The sequence below is a fragment of the Seriola aureovittata genome, chromosome 13 (assembly GCF_021018895.1).
Source record: "Seriola aureovittata isolate HTS-2021-v1 ecotype China chromosome 13, ASM2101889v1, whole genome shotgun sequence".
NCBI classification, from domain to species: domain Eukaryota; kingdom Metazoa; phylum Chordata; class Actinopteri; order Carangiformes; family Carangidae; genus Seriola; species Seriola aureovittata.
The window spans coordinates 25,335,590-25,352,378 of NC_079376.1; the positions used below are offsets into that span (position 1 = coordinate 25,335,590).

Genomic DNA, 16,789 nt, shown 5'->3' on the forward strand with positions numbered 1-16,789 from the left:
CCTCACTAATTCCAAATTTTTTTGTAATTTTTTAAGTATTGATGACGATGAAGAGAGTTCATTACATATCTTCTTGAGGGGAACATAGATGGTTTTTTTTTTTTTACAATTTCATGGCAATTCCTCCAGTAGTTGTTGAGATATTATGGTCTGGATCAAAGCGGCGGGCAGACTAACACCTGTAGCATGAATATATTGGTAAAATCAGGTTTAACTGGTGCCTCACTGCTGTCTACTATATACTGTTGTTTTCATTTTGAACTTTTTTAATTTTTCTACTTCCATGTATGGAGATGTTCCACCACAATAACAACACAGTAAAATCAAAATGGTCACAATGTGAAGCAAAATTGTGATGATTCTGATTTCAAATAAAGGAGGTGCAAAAGTTAGTGAGACTGTTGACAGAGAGGCTTTTTCATCTTTGCTAAGTGCAGCTTTAAACAAGTAAACAAAATGTCTGCCTAAAATTGTTGCTTTTGGCAATTAAAAATGCAATTAACAATAGGTTATATTATATATTTCTCTTTATATTTCCACATGTTTTAATTTAACTATTTATTCCTGTTTGTATTTGCATATTTATTTTCGTATTGTTTTTTATGGCTCTCCTATCACTCCGTAGAAGACTACAGTACCCTATGTTGGATCACCAGCCGTTTGGCTAGGTCTCCAGGTTAACCGCAGTTAGTTGGTGATGATGATGATGATGGTGACTTTTGAGTTTGTTGATACAACATGGAAATTACTTTTATGTTTGACGTGCATTTGTAGAACATGTAGGTAAACATAACTCAGGTGAAAAGGCGTCTTCCTTACCTGTTCAGTAATTCCAGAATCTCATATTCCCATTAGGGGTTTCGGGAATCAAGCATGTACGCCTACGGGGAACGCCAGTCGTAAGTTACGCAGCGCATTTGACCAATAGAATAGCAAAGTGTCGTGACGCCACTTCCTGACCGGTAGTTTTGCGGGAAGTTTGGACCTAATACAGTTTAGCTCACAGTCAACGATAAACAACAAAGTGAAGGTGTGTATTCATCTTATATTTCAGCGAAATGTGTAACTGTCGCTTGCGTCGACAATGTCGCAGATATTCACAAGCGTTTGTTATCATACATCGTCACAGGACAGCTAACGTGAGACATCGATGCTAACGAGCCAGCGCAGTTAGCAATGTAGCTAACTAACGTTTGTAAAAACGTAATGTCACGATTCACCACCACCTTGCTAACGTAACGGTGGCTTTTCCCGACGTGGTCTGCCCACAAACGCCTTATGTTTAACGGCAAGAGGTTGTTACCTTTGCATTATACATACTGGTGATTAGTGTGTATTAAAACCTACAGTCTATGGTGTACGCACTTTACGTAGCTGTGAGTTAACAAGTGAACTCAGGATGTGGTTAGCTAACTTCACCAGTAAATCAATCAAAATACCATGTAAGACCGAGGATAAAACACTTGTTTGTATTTGTATTATGTCACAAGCGACATGAGGACTCATTGGTCCGTTCACAGTGTACAGTTAATGTATCTAGTTAAGGCTATGAGGCATGGAGAAGCACTAACAGCCCCAGATGACTTGTGTTTTAGATGCCCCCTAAAGCCAAGGCGGCAGGGAAGGGCAGAGCTCCAGTTAAGAGGAAGCTGGCAGAGGAATTCCCACCTGGTGAAGTCCTGACAGACACCGGGAAGAAGTCCTGGAAACTGGGGGTTCCAGTTGGCCAGGGGGGGTTTGGCCTCATATATTTGGGTAAGAACAGATGTGACACTGATCACCAAGTTCAAAAGTCAAACATGGAGTGTTAAAATACATCTATAGATAATTTGAACCCATTTTTTTTTTTATCATTCTTCAGATTTTGTTTGACTTAGGCAAAATGTTATACCTGAACTTGGGCTGGGATGCTAACATTGATAATACTTAGCTATTTAAAACCCTCTGGAGTCTGTCTGTATTGTAGTTTTATTTCCTAAATGTTTCTGCCATATTTGTATCTGTTAAAAATGAAACAATATTTTTTACTACCTTGAATTGTTGTATTTTAATACTTTGTGTGATTATCCCTGATGTCATTGGCATCTGTGTCATTTTCTTGTATTTTGGGATGCTGGCAGCTTTGGTAAATTGACAAAATGGTAAGTCAAACTTATAGCTAAGTTTGTGCTTAAAAAAGGACATCATCCATGTGGGGTACAGACAGGTTAAAAGGTGTAAAATACAAAAATTAATGCAGCAGAATGGGTCCCAGAGGGTTAATGTATTTAAATGCAACTTTGTACTGTACTGTTGGTACTACAAGATATAACCTAAGTCTAACATTCCTGTGATTTTTAAGTTTAGCTCTAAAATGATTCTTTTTCTTGTTCTCTAGCCGATGAGAATTCTGCTAAATCTGTGGGTGCTGATGCTCGCTACGTCATCAAAGTGGTAAGTCTCTAGACAACCTGAAAACATTAACTGAATTTGCGTTGTAAACATGTTTTCTTCTTTTATATATGTACATCACATGTGCACTTCCCATAATAAAACATCACACCTTGATATGTACACAGCCCACCTTGACACTTGGTTTTACACATTACACGTTGTTTTCAGTAGTTGATGTTTTGTTTTATGATGATTTTTTTTTTTTACTGTATGATAGTAAGTTTTAAGAAAGTTTACATAAATTTCTCTAAAATCATATTGTGAGTTGACTCTATACATACAGAGGTTGAGCACTATGGCCCAGCAAGTGAGAAGGTTTTTAGATCAAGGAATGTAATTTAGCTGGAGGAGTCCAGGATTTCTTCATTGGTTTATGACATAGTTAAACCAGTCTGGCTGGCTTCTCTTCTGTCAAAACTCATCAGAGTGAGATCTGACAGTAAAACCAGCAGTCTGAAGCAGTCAGAGCTGTCTGCCTGTTCGGTCTAGTGAAGCAGTGATTTCACCCATTTAGTGCAGTTTCACCTTATTTTCTGTCTCTGCCCTTTGTCATTTTGTTGTCATTTTCAACAAGTAACAGACAACAGCAGGGAGAGTCACATCAACCTTTCCAGTGCTGTACCTCTTCTTTTTATTTAGACATAAGTGGATTCTAAAATTCTATCCAGGCAGATGACTGTTCAACCATTGAACCGTTGAACTATTTGTTTTGGTTGGTTAGTTTTCTTTGAGTCTGTGTTATGTTATTCGGATTGGGAACACAGATAACCAACTAGGTATTTCCTCTGACTCTGAATGTGTTTACAATGTACATGTTTGCTGTCAGTTTGCCATTAGCTTTAGGCAGATTGATTTCATGTGTATAGGTAAAACCACTGTCTCAGACTGATTTACAGTCTAATGTTGGGTTGGGAAATTTGATAATATTCACTATGAGTGATTTAAATCTGTGAAATATCAGAGGTTTTGCTGGGCTGTTGTTTGGACCTTTAATACCTGAGTTCACTTGGTCATTGTAGGCAATGTATCAATAGAGAGGTAACAACAACTTTGCATGAACGTTTTAGTAATGCTGCGTTGTTGTTGCTGTGTGCACTTTAATGTAAAGCACATTAATGTGCTATATAAATAAAGTGACCTGGCCTTGTCTTACGGCAGTGTGGGATTTTATGTGATTTAAATATCAATGTGGAGAAGTGCCTCCATTTGATAGGTATGTCATTTGCTTGGTTAGCTGAAAAACAGACAATTCAGGTTGTTTTATCAATCTTCCAAAAATGTTACTATATTTGAGTAAATGTCACTATTGCCATATATATAAAATCGCATAAACAGCATCTTCTCTCCTGTTGTATGTGGTCTTTGAAATGTGTTCATGTTTATCTTTTAGGTAGTTAGTACACCAAACAACACATTCATTTTCACTGAGAAACAGTGAGAAACATAATTTAGACCTCTGTATCGGCACAGCTTGGACTCCAATGACAAAGCTCCAGAAAAACAGCCAACTAAAATGCAGGTCATCTGGCAAAAATATGTGAACATGGCTCAAGTTAACCCTAACATGGTAAGATGTCAACCAGCAAGGTGCTGCACTGGCCATTCAGATATGTTCAAGAACTCATTCCTTGTAGATTACTTTGTACATGAAAGGTGTAATTCTGTTTCCAGAGCTGTAAAAGTCTGTTTCATTGTATCATAACCCAATGTGTGTGATAAACCTTCAAACTCAAGGATCTATCTGTCACACTGGACCTTTTACCTGCAGCTGTAACAAGACATCTGCACTAACACAGCCCAGTGTTTTTGATCCAAACACGTGTTAAACTAAATCAGGACATAAATGTTGTTTTGTCCACAGGAGCCCAGTGAAAATGGACCACTGTTCTCCGAGCTCAAGTTTTACATGCGAGCTGCTAAGCCTGATCTGAGTAAGCCACATTATAATTCTTATAAACACGCACACACCCACACACACCCCCCTAGAAGTACACCACCAAACCATAGTTAGCCTTGTGATCACAGCACAACGTAGTCTCTCCCCATCAGGGCAAACAAATAAAAGAAAGCTAACTTTCTTAATTAAAAAAGACAGTCTTGTAGCAGAGGCATGGGGGGTCCTACAGAGGAAGGGAAGCTTTTGGTGGAAGCGCTGTTGGCCCCCAGGCCACAGCTTTGCATTTTATATAATAACAATCCAAATGTCAATCTCCCCTGACAATTAACTGTTATATTACTAAGGAACCAAAGGCTCATATTTTATTCATGCTGGAATCTCACGTTGTTGGTAAATATTTGTCCCAGCAGCAGATTAGCTCGCAGCCACGCTGCCCGGCTCCCCCCACGGAATTATACTCTTATTACTTTGAGCATCACAGCCGTCACCCACTTACACCAGCACCAGTTAGCAGTGTGTTCATACGCAGTTTCTGTAACCAAAGTGACTTTACATGGTATACATGTAGTACATTTACATACAGACTTTTAGGACATTTTAACCAGAAAAATCTCTTTAAAATTTCCTCTTGCCCTGCAGTTCAAAGCTGGATGAGGTCTCGCAAGCTGAAACATCTGGGGGTTCCTAGGTACTGGGGCTCAGGTCTACATGAGAGAGGAGGGAAAAGGTAAGGATCTGACCAAAAAGGCTCACACTTAATACCCATTCCCATTTTATTCTCAAGCAATAAAATTAAAGTTATATTGAAAAAAAATTTCATGTCCTATCAAACCTGAATTGATTTCTCACCAGAAAAGTAATAATATCTTTTATATATATATTTTACAGGACCTGCAGATATTGACAAAAAAGTTAAAATTTTTCTCTATGGCCTGAACAAACAAATTATGGTCTGATCAGTACAACAGAAAGCTCTGCATGCCATATATCTACTGCTTTTACTGCAGTTACACCAATAAGTAATGGAGCTTGAATGACACATCAGAAACATTAAAGTCTTGTTTGTGCGTTCCAGGTACAGGTTCATGGTTATCGACAGGCTCGGCACAGACTTGCAGAAGAAGTTTGAAGAGTGTGGAAAGCGGTTCCCCAGAAAACTGGTTCTGCAGCTCAGCCTTCGACTGGTTGGTTATTTCATGATCACATTGTTGATTTTGATTTAAGTATGATATACAACATTATGACATCTAATAATTTGATAATGACTTTCAGTGTCTTCAGTGGTTGTTTTGAAGTAGCGCTCTATTTAAAGCTGCTTTAGATTATTATAGTGAGTGCAACGTTGTGTCACACACACATAGTTGTCAACAACTGCAGTTTCTCTCAGCGGCAAATGTCATTTAATGTCTTTCAGCTCATTGTTATAGTTTTAAAGTTTGCCAGCGTGACTGTGTGGTTCATTGTGACATTGGTTTTTGCTTGAATGCGGTCTGAAAGTGGGCTTAAAGGGGTGTTCCTGATCACCCAACAGTCCGATTAAACTTAATCTTTTACCTCATTTACACCAGGTATTAAGTTGGACAATAGTGTCTAATCAGGGGTCTCTGCATTAACACCTAGTGTAATAAGTGTTCTTGATGTCTTGATTGTACCTGCACAGTGATATGGTCTCCATGTGGAAATTTGGTGGGTGATGGTGTGAACAAATCAAGGAAAGCAATGGCAGATTGTCCTGATGGGTGTCCTGTATGACCTGCAAGCTGTAGATGTTAGACTGACATACAAGTTGTTCAAATTAATTAAAACAAAACACACATAGCTGAATTATCAAACTACGGAGGAGAATTAATGTTCCAGTCACCGAGCGGCAACCTGACATTGCTGTAACGCAGATGTGTTTTACAAAGTCAGCAAACACCCTGAACTTTAGCCACAGTTTCTCCTCTTCCTCACTTTACTTCTCAGATGACTCTGTGTCAGGATTATTTGCTCTGCTCGGCTCACTAGAATGTTCCATTTTGCATTAATAAGGAGAACAGCTCAGTTTACTAGTAGGTCAACAGGGTGTCAGTCAGTGAATTACAAAGAGGTTTTGCTAACTATGGTAACATTAGTCATACTGTAACAAATTAATCAGAGCAAGACTAGACGCTATACCGGAAACACTCGTCACATGACCCTCGTCTTGCATGTTAAAGAGATCTCTCGAGAGTCAGGAAGAGCTCATCTGGTCACGTGACCCTTTAAGTTTTTGGCAGATTTCTTGTCCGAACGAATGTGGTCGATCAGATAGAGTTACATTCTGATTGTGATGTGTTCTGTGTGTGTTCACACCTGTGTTAACATGCTGTTTTCTTAACCCAGACAAGCTCTGTCCAGATACACATCATATCTCAAAGCTCCATCTTTTCCTCTTCTTCTCTGTTTTATTTGAAGTGTTGATCCATAAGAAGATATATTTGTGGTTTTAAGAACCAAAAATCATCTCAATGTAGTTTTACATCTCCTCTCTCAGGCTTCTCTCTCGAGTGATACTATAAAAATATAGCAGATTTCAGATAAACAGTGACTGCCTTGTTGTGACATCACAAAGTCCTGACGGCTGGTTTTGAGGCTCAGTTCCTGAATACAGGATGTGTGCATTTCTCTGTGGACTGAGGCTTTGATACTTTCACAGTATTAATATAGAACCTAGACCTGCTTTATAATCAAACAACACATGGACAGAGACCTTTATACTATATGGGGCCTTAATACCAGCTAGAAATTGACTTTGTCTTGATCTAAAACTGTTTTTCTTGTTTAGCTGGATATCCTGGAGTACATCCATGACCATGAGTATGTACATGCTGACATTAAAGCATCCAACCTCATGTTGAGCCACAGTGATCCCAACCAGGTCAGTAGAAGTTGAAGCATCATGACTTTATTTCTGTTTAGGTTCCACAACCTTACATTTTCAGCCCCTCGTTTCTTAATGTTGGGAAACTAAGGTTCTGCTCTGACCCTGCTGCTCTTCCCTAAAAGCAGGAAGATGATTGTGTTTTTTTGATCAAAAGACTATAGTGCTGCTTCATTAGATTAGATTCAATTAAGGCCTGAAGAGAAGGTGGTGAGGGGGGGTGGGGGATTAGATGACAGCAGCAAAGAGCTTTTTCTAGCAAACAAGGTAGGGGCACGGGCAAATATTTAATTTGAAGATTAATAATATATCAGTGGTGGTATTATTAAAGAGGTATTTATAAATAACAATTTAAAAACCGGCCCCTCAGGATTTTGATATGAGGTGTGTTTGTAGCTGTGGTGTTTTTGATGCTTTCCCCTGGAGTTACTGGGATGTAGGTTTGGTTTTATTACGATACATTTTTTTAATGTTTTTTTTTTTATTAAAGCAAATATGCATCTGTAGTGTATAAGCATAATGCAGACTAAGTAATAATAATAATGAAGCTGTATTAATTAATTTAGGTGGAATTACATTTTAAACTCCAAAGGCCTAGAGTCATCTGCTCCTCCTGCTAAGATTAGCTATCTCTGTGTATAGTGCACAGCCATGTATTTTCTGGGGTCCAAAAGTCTGTATATTTGTCTTGGTGTGAGCATGTCTGAATTCTTGTTTTTGTCAACTCCAGGTTTACTTAGTAGACTATGGGCTGGCATACAGATACTCCCCTGATGGTGTTCCCAAAGAGTACAAGGAAGACCCCAAGAGATGTCATGATGGCACCATCGAGTTCACGAGCATTGATGCTCATAAAGGAGCATGTAGGTACAAGTAGACCACAGGGAGTTTTCTGATCATAAAACCAAATGGCCAGATCTGTAATTGTAAAGGGAAGGCCACATTGAGATAACAGCATTACCAGTACATAGAAACTGATTCTTGTAGTTCATAGCATGAACGTCTCCTCATATTTAGATAAGCTTCCAAGTAGACAAAACAGAAGACTGGAAGAAAAATCACTTCAGAGGTTATTTAATTCATCATTTTGGGAAATACACATATTCACTTTCTCACAGAGTGAGATGAGTACTGTCAATGTCATGTCTGTGGGTTAAGTTCCTAGGTGGAGTCAGGATATGATGTTTATAAAAAACAGTTCAATCTCTCCTTTGTTTTTACCTTTGTGTTTGTGTGGATCAAACAAACAAGATATGACGTGTTGGTAGAAGAAGTTTTGAACTGTGTCTTTATGCTTGGTTATCTAAGCCAGTGGTTCTCAAACTCGTTCACGTTAAGGATCCCTGAGCGGAAATTAGACCACAGACCCCTGTCTGACAAGATTTTTGCTTTTAGATGTTTTATTACAGAAAGTGTTTGAAACCCATGACCAAAACACTCATACATCCTGTCATTGTGTTACTTATGGATGGAATTATAGTGAAAATAAATGAGTCCCCTTTTTGCCAGCCCTCAAGGATCCCTGGACCCTTCGTTAAGAGCCACTGATCTAGGTTAACCACGTCAGTTATCCAGCTTCATATGAGATTGATATTCTCATCTCACTTTGGGAAAGAAAACAGATCAGCCCATTGTAAGATAAAATACATTTATTCAATCACGTTATGGTATTCACAGCTGGATGACAGAACGTTTCCCCTGTATATGTTGGCATTGATATTAGTATCAGTGCCTAAAAACAGCTGCTCAGAGTGTTTGCTGCTGCTGATGCGGTTGTTGTCTCCAGCTGCATGTAGGCGGAGCGACCTGGAGATCCTGTGCTACTGCATGGTTCAGTGGCTGTGTGGCCGGCTGCCCTGGGAGGACAAGCTGCAGGACCCCCTCTATGTCAGAGACTCCAAAATCAAGTGAGAGAGGAACATTTGACAGTAGCAGTACCACTGTAGATCTGTGTTGTGTTGTGATGTGGCAAATGAAGGTTCAGGAGACAGTGCTGCGTCTATGGTCCTTTTATTGGCACTCTGTTAAAGATATTCCCAAGCACAAAAATCATCAGCTGTGTGTGTCTGGCATCAGGCTACAAACAGAAAAAGCTTATTTTTTCAGCTAATCTGAAAATACAGCCACAAAACTATAATAATACACATTGCAGATTGAATGTAACATGAGTAGCAAACAAAACTTTGTGTTCGTGCATGAAACAAAGGAAAGAAGAAGAAGAGGGGAGGTAGGGGGAAGGGGGCGGTGGGAGCAAGGCACGGTAAATCAAGCGCATAGTAACAGATAACATTAGCATCAACAGCTGTTTACTTAGAAGAAATGTTGCAAGTTCAGCATCAATCTTCATTCCTTTATTCACCAAGAGCTGTTTTGCTTCTATTTCTATCACTTCTTTTCTTCTGCTGAAGATAACATGCTAACCAGCTAGCTCCGTCCCGGTCAGCTCATCTCGTCACTTTCTGATATCGAGTGATTGTAGCGTCTAGGCTGCCTGTAAAAGCAGCGCTGCTCAGACATAATATAAGCTCTTGTCTTGCACACATGCACACACACATTGCAGGAGAGGAGATGTGCTAAAGCAAAAGAAATACATACATAAAATGATTTGGTGGAATTCAGTCACTCGTATTACCCTGTTGCACTTGCAGGTAAATGTTTCATACAAAGTTATTTTGCGGTTTTACTTTTTACCTAGATTGGTTTGTTTTAAACTTGTAGGGAAAAATCATGTGACTTGTTTCTCCCTTACAGGTGTCAAGAAAACATCTCCCAGTTTATGACCAAGTGTTTCTCCTCTCAAGACAAGCCAGGTGAGAAAGACCCACACACACACACACACAGGTGGCAAACATGGGTGAGTCATGACCATTAATAACATGAGAGAACAAGTAAAAATCCTTTTGATAACAACCCTTACCTTCAAGTTTCTCCGGCTGCTCAGTGGTCCAGTAGTACCGTACTGTTCGTGTGTCTTTTCCCAGCTGATGGCTCCGACAACTGGGTTAAACCTCACCATACAACAAATGTGCATCCATACACAGACAGACATAAATAGAGGGGAAAATGGCTACCAAAGTGACATCTTTCCTTTATCCTTATCCCGATCTAATTAGAATCTTTCAAAGTCAGACCTGCTTGGTTCTCATTAGGATGTTGAAGCTGTGGCTGTAAATGGCGACTCTGACGTGTGTCTTCTCACTGGGGTGAGAGTTGCCGTTCTAATGTTGGCACTTTGACCTGCAGGCAGAGTGTGGGTTCAGGCCGAGGAGACAAACACGAAGCGTCAAACCTCCTTCCTTCTGCTCTGCTGATCACAACCAAACTGTTGTTTGCAACTCCATCTGTGTTTGTGTTTGTGACTGTGTGTCGAGTCTGAAAAGAGTCACACCAAACAGAATTAAGCACAACGCTGTGACCAGAGCAGAGCATTATGGTGATGACTGTGTGTTGGCACAAAGATGAACGTGAAGACAGAGATGTTCAAGTCCAGTCAGGGTTTTTTATTTAGTCTGCCAATGTAATGCGTCACAGAACAAAATGATGACGTTAAAAATTTAAATAAAGGCGAGGGAGAAATACATGAAAAGGACTTGATATACTGTCATGTGTAAAAAAAGATATAACATGACCTGTGTGGTGTGCCTCTGTTGAGTTGCAGATGAGATCCAGAAGTTCATGGAGGAGGTTAAATCTCTAGGGTACCAGGACAAACCACCGTACGAGAAGCTGCGCTCCATCCTACAGGCCGGGCTTAAGACCATCCAGGCTAAAAACGATGACAAGCTCGAGTTCACTCCAGTCAATGGAGCTGCGTCACCTCGTGCTCAGGTCAGCACACACACTCTGATACACACAACAACTTCAGCAATTCAAGTAATAAAACTACTACTAAAAGGAATTATCTCCTTCTGACCAGGTTCATTTTATTGTGGACCATGTAGGATCATGTAGCGCTGAAGGGCTGGTGTTTAGAGAGAGAGAGGCTACCATCAAGCTGTTGCTGCATATAGGGATCAGCAGCCGCCTGAGCCTTACCAGTTCTAAACTACACCTGCTAACAGGAAGAAATCCTCATCCATATTATGCCTCCATGATGGCGACAACCATGTGGTTTTCAGGTTGTCCCTCTATCCGTCCCATTCTCATGGACTAAATATCTCAGTAACGCCTTGAGGGTATTTCTTCAAATTTGGTACAAATGTTCACCTGGACTCAAGGATGAACCGATTAGATTTTGGTGGTCAAAGGTCAAGGTCACGGTGACCTCACAAAACACTTTCTGGCCATAGACTTCACACAGACGACAAAATGACAAAATTTCACACAAATGTTTAATATTTTATATGAGCCTGGATAAACAGGGATATAATGTGAAACTAGTCTGAGTGGAGGAGGAGGTGGGAAACAATCACGAGGAGGTAATTCTATTTTTTTTATGTAAAAGTAGCAAAACCACATTTTAGAAATCCTGTTAGAAGTAAAAGTCCTGCATTCAAAATGTACTTAAAGAACATGATGAACGACCTCATGTTTCTGTCTGACTACATACAGGATGAAATGTTTGAAGACTGAGGCCGCTGAAATCTGTAGAATCATTACTTTAATTAAACAGCATATCGCAGCTGTAATATTTGTTTTCTATTAGGTATACATTCTAACATTTTATTTACAATTGGTCGTTATTTGTTTCCTGCTTTCCATCTTCTTTTCTTTACATCCCTCCTCCACTCCTGCTCTCTTCCCCTCCCTCTCTGTCCCTCTCTTGCTCTCTCGCTCTCTGTGCATATGGAAGATGCCACCAGGGACGTGGCGTTGCCAGCCGAAGGGTTACCGGGCCCCGGCGCTGGTTATTGTATGTAATTATCCCGCCAATCTGTTCACCTCAGCGGGTGCCGCATGGTGATCATGAGGTAGCAATTGTCAAAATGGAGGCAAAAATGGAATGGGGGGCAGGGGGTGAGTGATAGTTCAGACTGAGAGTGCAGCTTCATTATAGAGGCCCAGGAAGGAGGAGGATGGACGCAGGACTTGATTGCCTTCGTTAAGTGCAGGACTCTCTTAGGGGCCACATTTCTCTCTGCGTCCTGAGCAGACCCCACGCTCACACTGATTTCTGGACAGAAATAATAAAGTCATCGTTGATGGAAATCTCTTTGCTGTATTAGCAGTGATTCTGGGAAACCTTCAGCTGTGTTGACCCCACTGTTAACACGCACTTTACGAGCAGAAGAAAGGAAGCCGGAGAGTTTGTTTGGTGGTTCTTGGTCAAAACAGTGGAACAAATAATCGCATGTTTTAATGGATTAATGTCTGCGAGGTCTTGGTGGCTGCTGAGATGGCAGAGCAATAATTGCCTCTGCTCAGGCTTCACACACAGACGGCTGGAGGCTCTGAGAAGTCAGGTCGCCTCATTGCCAAGTCGAGGCCTCATCTCTTTATTCCTCTCACCATCAGATGCTGTAGGCCTCAAGAGCGTTTAGTTCAAAACAAGAACAGCCTAGTTGTAAGACATTAAACTCTTTAGAGTTAAAAGACTGTGTGATGTCCATCAGGACGTTTCCTGCTTAACTACAGTGGTAAAAAAAATGTCAGCTTGTGTCGATCTGTCAGAAGGAAGAGAAAAAGGCTTTTCTTCATTTTCTTCTTTTCTTTTTCTTCTTCCTCCAGAAAGCAGCCAAGAGAAGAAAAGCAGAAGATGAAGAGAGTGAGACTGATGGAAGTCCCATGAAGAAAAAGAGAGTAACCAAGAAAAAAGGTAGGATCAGATCAGAGATCTGTGAGGTCATTCTGTCCATTTACAGTTTGTTTCCAGCTCTTTTCCACTGAAGAACCACACACAATAGTAACCACCATCTTACAGTTGCATCTGCACTGACCTGGACAACCATTAAAAAAATGTTTAAAAAGTACAGAGGGCCGTCACAGCCGCCAACGGTCACAGTCATTCAACTCCTGCGGGAGTAGAGTTATTGTCTTTACCATCATTGCAGTCAGCTTCTCCAGGTTTTGATTCAGGATGTTCAGGATGCTCTTACCGAGAGCCAAATTATCCACAGTGGTCTCCTCTTCAACAGAAAACTAACCCAGTGGTTTAAAACACTGAATAAAAGGAGTTTCACATTAAAACTCAGTGTTTTTCTGACTCTTTTCAGTGGACACATGCTGGAGGGGCTGTGAGCCCAGCTGCCCCTAACATTTGCTCAGATTATTATGATCTGAATTATGATCCAGACGTTCAAGAAGTTTTCAACAGGAGGGTAGGAGGTCTCTTCCTCTCCTAAAAAAAAACGACCTGTTGATTAAATCTGGTAAAAACACTGAATAAAGTAGTTTCACTAGTTCTCTGGCGCTGTTCAGCGGACGCAGGAATCTCTGAGAACTGGGAGCCAAGTGTCGTCCGAAAACTAAGCATGAAGATAGGTCTGGCTATGAAAGGCTACATTAACATTAGCTAGTGAGGGAGCTGGGAATTGAACCACAGCCCTTACAATTTGACATCTTGAGGTGGATGACTTTAAAATGTCAAATAAGTGTAAAAAATATGGGGCATTTTTAAAGATGAACATTCCCAAAGCTAAAAGACAAACCATTACACCCTGGCTGCCAGTAGTATTTGGTTAGAGGAGGCAGTGCTTAGAATCCAGAAGTGTCTGGCAGAAATGGAGCAAAGAACTAAAACAAGGTCTGATGTTCACCATTATTGTTTGGAATCTTAACATGCTTATATTTACTAATTAGTACTAAATACAAAGTACAACTGGGCCTGATGGAAATGTCTTTAGTTTGTGTATTTGGTCATAAACCAAAGTTTTGACCTGATGATGGTAGAGATCAAAATTTCATGGCAATCAGTAGTAACAAAGAAAGAATAGTTGAATCATTGCATACTCTTTTTACTTCCTGTTCCTTGTCTTTATTATATCAAGTCATGCAGATGTTTAGAGCACCAGAGAGAAAACATCTTCACTGTGCTCCACTGCACAAGAGTGAAGCTTGAGTTTTGTATTGAAGTGGTTGAAAGCATTGAATGCACATCAAAATTGCATAAAAAATGTTTTGATCGACTCAAGTGAGAGACCTAAGTCATAGTTAGCAGTGTCAGTGATTATTGTGTATTGGTGTCTCCACTGCCCTGCTTAAACCTGATGACTTTCCCCCTGCAGAAGTGAATGGAGTGAAGAAGACTCGACCAAAAAAGGCTGACCCCAAATCCAGACTAGTGGAGATGGGGACCCAGACTTCACCTGGACTTGCCAAGAGATCCAGAGGCAGACCCAAGAAAACCAGCACTTAAGCATCCAGCTGTGCCTGCACTCCTCCCTCCATCCTCCTGTCTTTCCTCTGCCTCCTCCCTCCATCCTCCTGTCTTTCCTCTGCCTCTTAAAACTGGACTTTTTCAAGTTTTATATGGTGTTATTTTCTAACTGTTATGCACTGATAATGGTTGATGTTTGATTTTATTTGGTGTACTTAAAGTCAGAGCCATTGTAATAAAGAAGAAATGAAATTGTCCATGTTTTGTCTTTAATGAAACCTCACTATTTATTTATAGGAAGTAAGTAAGTAAACTATGTAGAATGCCTCTCAAAACCAGGATTACAAGGTGTTGTATAGTGAGAACAAGAGCTAAAAAAAGAGATAAAAACCCAATAATGGTTCTCATCAACAAAGCACAAATAAATAATTTATCAGGCATTAATGAATCCATCAGTAAATGAATGTGTCCAGCAACGACAGCTGCTCTATTTGAAAGAAGTAAACATGTCTCACTTCTAATTTCATCTCGCTTCTAAATCACTTTGGATAAAAGTGAAAAATGCTGAATGAGTAAATGTAATGTTGAGGTGAATCTGATTACAGGGAGTTTTTCAGTGAGGAAACAGCAACACCAGCTGTGACACATTTACTTATGTACTCAAACATTACACGTGAATGTGACACTGAGTCAGACCTTCGACAGATTAAATGCGCCATCGCTGAGATCAGTTGATCAGCTCAGCTAATGTAAGAGGAGACAGGATGACGATCATATTCTCTAAACAGACTCAGTCAGATCTCTGTCCTCCTGTCCTCCTCTGTCCTGCTGCTCGGACGTCACATTCCTGACGGATACTTTTCAAGTTGTTGTGAAACTTGTGTCAAATCATCAGAGAAACATTTCACACATGAGGAGCTGCTGACAGGCTGTCCATTTTCCTTCCATCCACCCCTGTCCTAAAGCTTATGGACCATCCCTGGTGGGACCCCCCCACCTTCCTCATTAACTCCCAACAGGCTGTCCCTGCCCGCCCCGCCCCCTTCCTTCCCCATGGAGGAAGACATCTCCACCAATGTTAGTGTTGTGACGGCCCACGGGGGCCCCTGTGGCGGCCCCCGTGGCGGCTGGTGGCTTGCCATCGATTGTTCCAGCCTCTTCAAGAGTAAAGAGCCCCCCACCTGGCTTTTCCCTCCAAACTCCCCACCCCCACCCTTGCCATCCAGACACTGACCTTGGGGCCGTCACAGCCACAGTCTCACAGTAGGAGGCAGTAGTACATAATGACAGCAAATGAATGTAGGTGTGTGTGTGTGTGTGTGGTGGTGGTGGTGGGGGTGGGGGGGTGAGGTTGAAGAGATGGAGGGGAGAAGGGATAGCACTTAAACACAACATCTTTTCTGCTTGCAGAGAGACGGACACATTTTTCACCCCGGCTGGCCTTCTTCATTTTGCATGGATGTGTTATCCACTGGCTGGGCTGGCAGGTAGTTGTTGCCCATGTGTTTGCCGTGGTTGGCCCCAGATTGGCGAGGCGGCGGCGCGTTAAAGCCTCACAGCAGTGGCCTAACCACCGCTCTCATGATACAGATGCCAACCCTCCCCGGGACCAAGCGCCAATAACTCAATAACAGTTTCCTCGACCAGTGGGTTTCCTGTGTTTGGGACAATTGTCAGTATTTTGGTGGCGTGGGGCAGAAACTGAAGGGTGAGGTACAGGGAGGGCAGGATTCATGCAGGGTCCAAAAGTTCACAAATACAGGAAAAGTCAACTTGGATTGTTTCCATCTATTCTGTGCTTGAAGTCATGGATGTGAATGACGAGCCAGCACTAGTGTAGTGCTTAGTTGTATCACTTTGCTGATATCAGGCTGATTCTATTCAATATTTATCTGTTAAATGTACAAAAAAAAAAACCAAATCCTAAATCCTACTTTTTCGAAAGTGGTTGAGACCAGATGTGCAATGTGTGTATAGTTTGCTAGCCACCATAAGTTACAGGGTACATGTCAGTTGCCTTAATTGCATCCATGTTTCCCTCCTTGTATCCCCCCCCCAACACACACACACACACACACACACACACACACACAGAGCGCACAGAGCGCACAGCAGAGCCAGACACAGAACCAGGTGAAGTAAAGATAACTGGAGAGTTGACGAACTATCACTGAACTTAACTGTGTGTGTGCAATAAGTGCAATAAAACGTAAGAGGCCTTCAGAAAAAGAACTTCATCAAACCACCTGTTCAACAAACTAAAATAAAAGAGATATTTTCATCTGTTTTGTTGCTGTCCCTG

The 16,789-nt window shown here is 41.1% G+C and overlaps 1 protein-coding gene across 1 annotated transcript; it reads left to right on the forward strand.

The window, feature by feature from the left end:
* Positions 1-914: 914 nt before the first annotated feature.
* Positions 915-14,744, forward strand: vrk1 (VRK serine/threonine kinase 1). Its single transcript, XM_056392603.1, has 13 exons — positions 915-1,030; positions 1,596-1,755; positions 2,378-2,433; positions 4,295-4,364; positions 4,970-5,057; positions 5,406-5,514; positions 7,137-7,229; positions 7,963-8,095; positions 9,019-9,139; positions 9,984-10,042; positions 10,891-11,060; positions 12,900-12,987; positions 14,396-14,744. Exons 2-13 carry the CDS (start codon positions 1,596-1,598, stop codon positions 14,524-14,526), a joined length of 1,278 nt encoding a protein of 425 aa, XP_056248578.1. The 5' UTR covers positions 915-1,030; the 3' UTR covers positions 14,527-14,744.
* The last annotated feature ends 2,045 nt before the right edge of the window (positions 14,745-16,789 follow it).